Raw genomic sequence first — 9468 nt, 5'->3', positions numbered from 1 at the left:
AGACAAAAGGCAAAACATACAGCTGGGCTAACAGGCTCAGACCAGAGACTGTTTGAGCTTCTCTGGGAAAAAAAAGGGCTCTCTTTCAACAACAGTTCAGGAGCACAAAAACGAAAAGACTTAGATAAACAACAGGTGAACAAGAAGAAGTGGAAACTCTGATTGGGTTGCCAAGTTGTTTTCAAATAACTGTTCTGCTGTTTTATATAATACCAGCAAAAAAGTGTGTTAGTGAGGTGTTGTTCCACCAGGAGCAGTGACTCCTCAGTTTCTCCAAGTCTCCGGAGGGTTGGTCTCATTATTACTCTAGAGGCACATAACACATTCAGTGCAGCGGTACAGGATATTCTGCAAAACCACATTTTGCACATACAAAATACCCCGAACGCAGCAATACGGTATCATTAAATTCTATGAATATATGAGTTCATCCAAACAGAGTCAAAATCAGGACTCACAAATAGGAACTAATGTGCTCTGGCAAATACATTCAGGAGGAACTGTGACTGTTGTGAGCATTACATTTACTTTGACACCAGAAACCAATGTTTGTGTCTTGCATCCCACGTGCGGTGACCACTAATCATTGGCTGCGGTTCGGCAGAGATCGTGGTTTTGCTACAGTATTGAAAAAGTCAGTGTATCTCTTATTATGTGTTGGCTTTTGCAATATTTAACCACAACCCTTCCAAACCTAAGTGCTTTCAGTTTCCAAGACATAACCATAAAATGTTAATAAAGTTTTAGTTGCCTAGTGCGGCTACTGGAGGGAAACAGATCCAAGCACACTGCATATTTTGCAGATTTGTTTATTATAAATATTTCCTCATTAAGTTGATAGATAATGTAATCTGGATGCCATTACAGTTGCTACAAAACTAATTTGCAAATGGGAATTAGCTCTATATGAGACAGGTTTACTGCATAAAATCACTGAAAAGCTGTGATAAATCCCTATATATATATATTACAACTAAGCACCACATACTTTATGTTTAGGATGGAGAGGTTCACATCCTTCTAGTCCTGAGTCTGACTGCCTGCAGTATGTTAGAGCAGACAGTGTAGCAGGTGTGGAGTACTGATGCCTTTCTCCTTTCACTGTGAGGACAGAAGAGTGTGCCGGCACTGGAGAGATAACGCCCTCTCTAAAGCCCAGACAGAGAGAGAGAGAGAGAGAGAGCGCGGAGAGTGGAGAGTGGAAGGCAGCCGGCCGTGCTTATGGCCAACTCTCAGGGACACATACAGGCGTGCACATTCGCACACACACTCCAAATCAATCTCCATTGATCACTGTCTCAAACCCCAGTCACCTCACCTCACCCACGCTTTTTTTTTTGCATTACTTGTTGCACTCCTTTAAGAAGAAAAAGAATAAAGTAAAAAAAAAAAAAAAAAAGGATGAAAATTCCATGTTCCACTAGAATGGCCACACAAGATGAGTTTTGCAGCACTTCTGTAGCTCTCTCTGGGAAAAGGCAGTGTATTTACCACTCTGCTCCAAGTTCAATATTAGGAGAGGCAACATGGTGCATGCTCCCTGGCCAGTTGTAGCGTGTGCATGCCTATACACGCAGTAATACCCATACACATATACACACAGCTGCCCAAATGTCTCTCATCTCTTTGAACCAGAAAGTGTTTCTGCTGGCTGTTTCTCTCTCTTTCTCTGCTTCTGAGTTCTTTCTTTTCTTAACTGGCTGCCTTTTTTCCCCTCGCCGTGTGTTGTTATCAGGCGCTCCTACTGGGCCAATTTAAGCGCCGCTTCTTCTTTTAATTTTGATAATATCTGAGGCCATTATCTGCTCACCGCCTGCCCGCTTGACCGCCTGACCGCCGGAAATCTAACCCCACCAATCCCAAATCATCCATCTAGAACAAAAGGAAGATAATGAAGAAGCTGGCCCGGAGCTGGTCTGAACCATTAAGGGCCAGGTTATGTGAATATTAGAGAGGAGCACTGGGGGCAGCTAAGTGTCCACGCCTCAACAGCATGTGGGTCATTTCGTCTATCCCTCAGGAGGGAAATTACACCGTTACACTGGCAAATGTTGTAATAGCCAGTTCAGTGTTATGAGTGAGGTGCTAAATGAATGTGGTTAAAGGGGATTTTACCTCTGTTGAGCCAAACTGAGTCAAGCTGAACTCTGCAGTCAGGTGAGCAGGAATATATGGACATCTCTCGGGAGGGGAGGACTGCAACAACGTCTGACAAAGTCCAGGTTGTAAACAAGCCTCTGTGTTTGGAGTTAAAACTGCAATAAGTTGGTATAAATCCCTCAGTGAGCAGGAAAACTGTGTGTTCACAACTACGATAAGGACTGCCAGATAAAGTTATGCCAAGAAGTTGGTCTGTAAACTGTGACTGATGTTTACAACAGAAAGTTTGTGCCATAATTTGACTGTTTCTGATCTTCCTGTTTGTTTGAAACTTGTCTACCCATGCTTCCTCCTTTATTCAGCTATATTTTAGCAAGGACCTGCTTCCAAAGAATCAACGATGTACTTGATAAGTACAATAATATAATTACCGATAGGAACAATGGCTGAAACTATAAAAATAAGACAGGGGTTGTATGAAACCAGAGCTTCCCATTAACACAGGCACAGACAAGGTTATGGTGTGTGCATATTCTGTTAAATGACCACACAACTAAGTGGGCACTGTGGCTACAAGCGACAGTAACAGGATAATGGCAAAGACTAATATGTAGTGCACCTGTAGCATGAGTGAAGAAGGGCAGTAGAGTCAGGAGAATGACTCAGGAATGTCAGTTGCACAGCAACATCAATCTATCATAAAGTTCGCTAACATTAGCTACACTGGTCACATCAGTGTGGAGTACGGCTGCAGCAGTGGGTGAGCAAGGGAACGATTTATTGTTTAAAAAGCTCACAGTGGGAAATGTAGCAGTGTGTCAGCATCCACAGGATGTCAAAGACCTGCCGGTTGATGCTCCCCTCCCGCTGGAAAAAACATACCCCAGGCCTCAGACTTGTACTTAGTGCTAACAAAATGCTTCATATAACTCCAGTCCCTTTAAAAAGGGGATAATCTGCGGGAAGAAAACTTCTTTTGTGGCTGCACTCCTGCATGCCAGATAAGACTCCCGAGTTGATTTGAATTGGACATGACGGCTTCTCAGAACGGTAGCCAATTCACTTACCCCAATGAAAACCCGCCATTCAAATTGAATGAGTCAAACGAGGCTTTGCACAAAAGCACCAATCCAACCGCCCACACTATTCCTAAAGTTAAAAGCTCTCTCATTCCATCAGCTCTCTCTCCTCCTTGCGCACTGTCTCCCACTCCTCGTACTTCCCGTCTTTGCCTCTCTCTCTTCCTCCATCAGCCCTGACAACTCCATAATCTCAGCCACAGTGACCTGTCCAGACCCTCTGTACCGTACTGTAATTTATTGGGAGGCAGAAAGAGAATGAGAACCTGTCACTCGGCTTCCACTATCCTCCTAACTCCCTCTCCCTCTTTCAGGCACACACGCTGGGAAACAGGCATGTGTACCATCCTATACACCCATACCTCCACCTACCGTATGCAGTCTGTTTGTACTTTGGGTGCGAACACAAATATCCTTCAACTTATCCATGAGAAACACATAAGCATCTGTTGATGAATGCTACACTGCAGCTTACAACTTGGCTGAACTTTTCATCTGCTGTAAATCTAGCTCCCTTGATCCTTTCAAACACGGTCTATAGACACTAACTTATTTTGTCATGCGTAGGAGTTTTTAACAGGGCTGTTGCAATAAAAGTAAAAGGTAAAAAAATGTAGCAATCACAGCTAGCCAAGTGCACGCACTTGACCGTGACAGCTTGCATTGAGTCGGACGTAAGTCACAATGCACAGTACGGAAAGACGGCAGAATTAAGAGGAGGCTAATTTATGGATTCGTTCTGCTCTGCAAAAATGTTCTTTTGTCATTTAAATGAAAAGCATAAGATCTTGATCCTCACTGAATAAAAGCCTTTTTGGCTCTAGGGCCCCACTGCATCAGTACCTGGATGCTTATTCAACATGTGGCGTTGGGCTTGAGTCTGTGAGTCCAGGGAAGAAAATACAGCTCTAAAACCAGTGCGCTCTGCCACAGTCGATTGGGATTTACACTTTCCATCTCTTTCACAGCAGTTATCGTTTTTGCACAAATAAGATCGGGTATGACTGACTGAATGAAAAAGCTGATGGATGATGACGGAAACGCAGGGCATTATCTCTGAATCCACATGACTGGATAATTTGGCTATTTGGGTTTTCTCACTCTCACTTCAAAAGTCAAGTGATCAAAGGGATCTGAGTCTGAGGCCTCCACAGACAAAACAAACAAACAAACACAAAAGCAATGTGTCTACACCATGATAAAGCTGGATTCTAACACAGCCTGAGTTGGACTTGACTGGTCCTCACTGAAGTGGTGATCATTAAAGCATTTCAGGGAAAACACTGTAATAAAAATACTGATCCTTAAATTTGTTTTTAATGTCTAATCAACTTCAAGTTATTTCTGCATGTTTGCATGGATATTTGACAAGGATATAATGTTATATTTTGCAGGGAAATTGGCTTTCTAGAAGTTCATTTAATTCTCTTGCGATCATTGTTTTTTTTTTTTGTTTTACATTTGAACATTTGCGTATTGTTGACATTAGGAATCTGGAATTAGGATTTTTTTTTAATTAAACTTTTTAAATACACAAAACATAATAAAACATCTTATCTCCAAGTTACTCTCCCAGGAGCTCTGTGTTCTTTGAGAAGGAATCAGATTAGATGATTACATAAAGGAGTTGACATAAAAATTGCCTTAGCATTAGCATCAATTATATTGGCCTATTTAAAATGCAGGCAACGGAGGGATGAAAAAAAAAAAAAAAAAAAACAGGCTCTGACTTGCTATTGCAGATGTGACGTGACGGGAGAGAAAGTCTGTTCTGGTGCTGAGCATGTAGTTATTATCAGCAATAGTATCATTAGCATCATCATTATTATTTTTCTGACTTTATTTTTTTTTTTTGCTGGTGACTGCCTGCTGTTGTTGGCAGTGGTAATTATGGTGCTTCTGATGGCCTTAACCCTCCATGAACCATCATTACAGCACTCTACTCCTGTATTCTGTTCCCCCATTCACTCACACAGTCACTCACTCACTTGCTCTTGCAGCCTGTCTTTATCTAAATGTTTCATTGCTCATTCCTCTTTCACCATGACTCCCTCCTCTCCTCCCTCTCCTCCCTCTCCAGAAGCTTCTCCTCTCTCTTCTCCACTGTACGCTCTGTTCTTCCTGTCCTCTCTCTGTCCTTTCTATCTCTTTATTTCCTCTCTGCCAGTGGTGAGTAGTCACCAAGCTTGTTATTAGTGCCAGGTCCAAGCCGGCACTGTAATCAGACCCCTGGAATTAGCAGTGGGCCCACACTAGCAGCCAGGCACAACGCTGACAATACACTAGTTATTACTGAGGTTGCTGCAATGTTGCAGCTTTGGCAGGAATCCGCTTCTCCACTCAGAGCCCTGGATCTTGGTGGGCTTTTGCTAAAGAGAAACAATGAGAGGTACAGCAGGAGTATAGGCACCCACTGAGGGCTAAGGGATAAAATACACACTGGATGGCTACCAATGGGAGTACTGAGTGGCACACTTTTTTTTGAGGGTGCAGGTGGCGCTTAAGCACTGGGAGCATGGCCATATTGGAGAGACAATAGATTCGACATAATGGGGACATGTTTTATTATTGGGGGATAAAGACAGGGAGGCAAAGCCTGTTGTATTAGGAAAGGGTGTAATAGAAATCCATTTACTTGACAATAACAAGCAATTTAGCATCACTCAGGGACTTGCAGCTTTGTTTTTGGCTGCTTTTTTTCTGTCCCAAACATCAGAACATCCAAAGTCCTGTTTGTGTTCATTGAAAAACCTTTCAGCAACACTGCACCATGCTTAAAGCACTCTATTCACCTATACCGTTCAGCTTTTAAATTCAACTCTCATAGCGGTATAAAGGGAGAGTGTCAGTCTCAGGTCAGATTGCTTTCTGAAATACTGTAGATTCGGTGGTTCAGTGGGATTGCTCTTTTCTGGATCAAAAGCACCAATTCAATCTCTGAAATTGCAGAAACCCTATATATACAGCACTAATGGTAACACTTCAAAAAAAACATGCTAAAATAAAAAATTCTGCTCATTCTAAAAGTCCTCAGAGAAAGATATCGGTTCTGTTTTTGAAGTTCTTAGGGCCTCAAAAACACTGTACAGCAGATCAACAGTTGAATCCTTATATCTTCAAATGTCGATGTGCACGATTTGTGTTCTTTTTATGCATGAACATAGAAAATATTCAAATGTCAAAACTTTACACTGACTTAATTTTCTTTTAATTTTTGTAAGTAATTAAGTCTAACTCTTAAAATCTTGAAATAGGATGAGCCCTTCACTCGTGTGTTCTTAACACAAGTTACTTTACACTGAAAGTGGAATTATCTCAATTATCATTTTCCATGTGCTTAAAAAAGAACAACTGTCAGATATGAAAATGAGATTGGGTGAGCTGGTAAAATGGATATTTCTAGCCACTGTCTCTAAGTGATGTTGGTCGGTTGGCCGGTCGGTCGGTTGGTACTTACAGCAGGGTCCCTTGCGCAGCACCTTGATGCGTCGCTGTGCGCTGCACTGGGCTTTCTCCAGCTCACACTCGTTGGAATAGGTGGATGAATCTGAGCCGCAAACAGGCGCCACCAAGGATGGACAGTCCACCCTCTTGCAAACACACTCAGCCTTGGCCGGGTCAGTTGGGTCACGCTCACATACGGCGCCAAAGCCGCACAGCATTCCTCTACAGCCTGCAAGACAGGAAGAGAAAGAGGATACATTAGGGCAGAATCTGATCTGCATGTTGTTTTTGTAACAATTTCAAGTCCAGTTCGCTAAAACCTGTCTGATCACCGACCACAAACACCTTAATGAGTGTAATCCTGGCACTGCATTTATCATGCATAAACTCATTATGCATGCACAAACCCAAACTAAGTTGTTTTCTCCCTCACTTCCTCTTAGAGAAGTTTGACATGAGTAAATGCAAAGAAAGTTTAGGTTCAAACACCAGACAGGCACGTCTGAGCAAATTAATTTCAGCATGCGTCAGCCGTCGGGGCCTTTGTGCAGAACTCTCCTCAGTTCAGCAACACAAATGCATCAGGGATTAAATGTGATCCTGGCGTAAAGCACACAGATGCTCTCAATTCATCCAGGAAGAATCTGTCCACCCATGCAGAGCAGGCACAGTGTGTCGCTGGGTGTGCTGAGCCTTTCGCACAATTTGGAAAAGCTCCAGTGTGAAAAATTTGAAGAAGTCAGCAACAATATTAAAATCAATCTACAGGGAGCCAGATGATACACACAGTCTCGTGGACAGTTCATTTTGACCCTTTGACGAGTCTTTGAAACATCAACGATCCACCGTCCAGGGGAACATGGAGGGACAGCAACACAATAACAAAACCAAGGTTACCCACACACTTTAAAGGCTATACAAGTCAAGCAAACACAACTCCAGAGACTTTGATCCTCAACTTTCCCACTGAGTCCTCAGCTTTGATCAAGAGTGAAACAACAAACTGTAAACTTTGTTAGATGCTGCTGAATGCGCAAAGCAAACAAGCTGCGTGCGTGTCTGTATGTGCGTGTGTGTGTACACAACATCAACTTAGACAGTGATTGACCTGCATTGTTGCAGCTACAGCTATAGCTATGGCCACTTTCTAGGGCTGTTGGGCAGCCAGCTGCTGTGACGTCCTTGCCTCATGACTGAGGGTGTGTGTGGGTGTGTGTGGGTGTGTGTGTGTGTGTGTGTGTGTGTGTGTGCGTGTGTGTGTGTGTGTGTGTCACAGGTAGCCAACTTGATTGGAAATCAATAGATGAAAGCACATAAAAATAAAAGTCCACTCTAAAAAATGCCATCTTGGTTGGTAGGTGAGCGACCAGTGTCACTGCTGAGGATATACATGTCACACACTCACACACACTTGCACGTGCACACAACTATTTCTTATCGCTGGCACCCAGGCCAGGACTTAACGCAAGGCAGCATGTCCACTCGCTGGCAGGTGGCTTTTGTGGGACTTGATAGACCGACAGACAGTCTGATAGATGCACACACACACACACACACACACACACACACACACACACACACACACACACACACACACACAGAACTCTTTGTGTGCAGCACAGACAACTGGTCCAGCATCTACCCAAGGCATCTCATTCTGTCTCTCTCCTCACACTGAAGCACACTGTGCAAATAGGTGTGTGTGTATGTGTGTGTGTATGTATGTGTGTGTGTGTATGTGGACTGACAGGCGAGGAGGCTGTTTTTGACTTGCCCACTGTTCCCTGTGGGAGAGCGCCTGACAGCTACCTGAGCTCGCTCTCTTTTGTACCAGAGGGAAAAAGGAGTGAGTGTGTGTGTGTGTGTGTGTGTGTGTATGCATGCATGTGCAAAGCTATCCATAAATGCATCTGTATTCCTGACAGCATGTGTGTGTGTGTGTGTCAGTGAGCTGTAGGCATTAGGTGTCTCACAAGCACACACACGAGCGCGGCCAGGTGCTAGCATGAAGGCCTTGTCATAACTGGCCCAGTGCTCTGCCATCTCTTCACACCATGTGCTCTGTGTGTGTGTGTGTGTGTGTGTGTAAATATGAGTGTCAGCGTGTGGCTCAGAGTCGAAGCCATGAGAGCAGAGTGACAAGAGGTGAAATTCAATCAAACTGTGTCAGATGTGTACAAGAGAGAGGGAGGGTGCCTGATAGTATGGCAGCAAAAAAAAAAAAAAACCAACAGACTGAGGTTGCAGTTGACCAGTGATCTCTCTGTGGTTCAGAAATATCAGCTGTATTTTCTGTGCAAGCTGCAACAGTATATTCCAATGAAGTCAACGATCAAATATCGTTAAAAAAAAACTGATTTTAAAAAGCGACACACCACCTGGAGAGAAGAAAATCATGAATGCCCGCGGTGGTTTGTAACCACATCTCTTCTGTGATGTTTTCCTATAAGAAAATGTCACTCTTGCCTCGAGCTTAGCGGACTGACAAAAAAAATGACACTAGAGCTCAGGGCTCTGTCGAAGTGAAGGTATCAAGTGGACCGAGCGTACAAACTGCATACTGGAGGAGCATGGAGTTCTTTCCTGGAAAAAATCCTCCTGCTTCCTAAGAAAGAAAAAAAAAACACATTTGACTCCTCGGATATCTTTAGAAAGGAAGGAAGCCCTTGGTAGTTAATATGAGAGGCAGTACTGTTTCTGCCACAGCTGAAAACAACAATGCATCACCTACAAAAACTTTGTCAACAATAACTTCCAACAGTGATGTGCCTGACCCAGTTTGATTGACAGGTGATCTCTGGGAATGCAGACAGTGAGGATCCTGTGGACGTGTCCTGGAGGCAGA

At 43.4% G+C, this 9468-nt stretch overlaps 1 protein-coding gene across 2 annotated transcripts in view; it reads right to left on the bottom strand.

The window, feature by feature from the left end:
- agrn (agrin) overlaps nt 1-9468 on the bottom strand; it is a 251176-nt gene that overhangs the window by 98547 nt on the left and 143161 nt on the right. For both annotated transcript variants that reach the window (XM_071475408.1, XM_071475410.1), the window contains one exon: nt 6637-6852. In XM_071475408.1, the coding sequence (XP_071331509.1) occupies nt 6637-6852 (216 nt within the window). The remainder of the gene's footprint in view (nt 1-6636; nt 6853-9468) is intronic.

This window comes from Trachinotus anak, unplaced genomic scaffold (assembly GCF_046630095.1).
Source record: "Trachinotus anak isolate AG129_WGS33_773 ecotype Australia unplaced genomic scaffold, CSIRO_AGI_Tana_v1 ptg000004l, whole genome shotgun sequence".
Taxonomy (NCBI): domain Eukaryota; kingdom Metazoa; phylum Chordata; class Actinopteri; order Carangiformes; family Carangidae; genus Trachinotus; species Trachinotus anak.
This window is presented reverse-complemented; position numbering and strand designations above follow the sequence as displayed.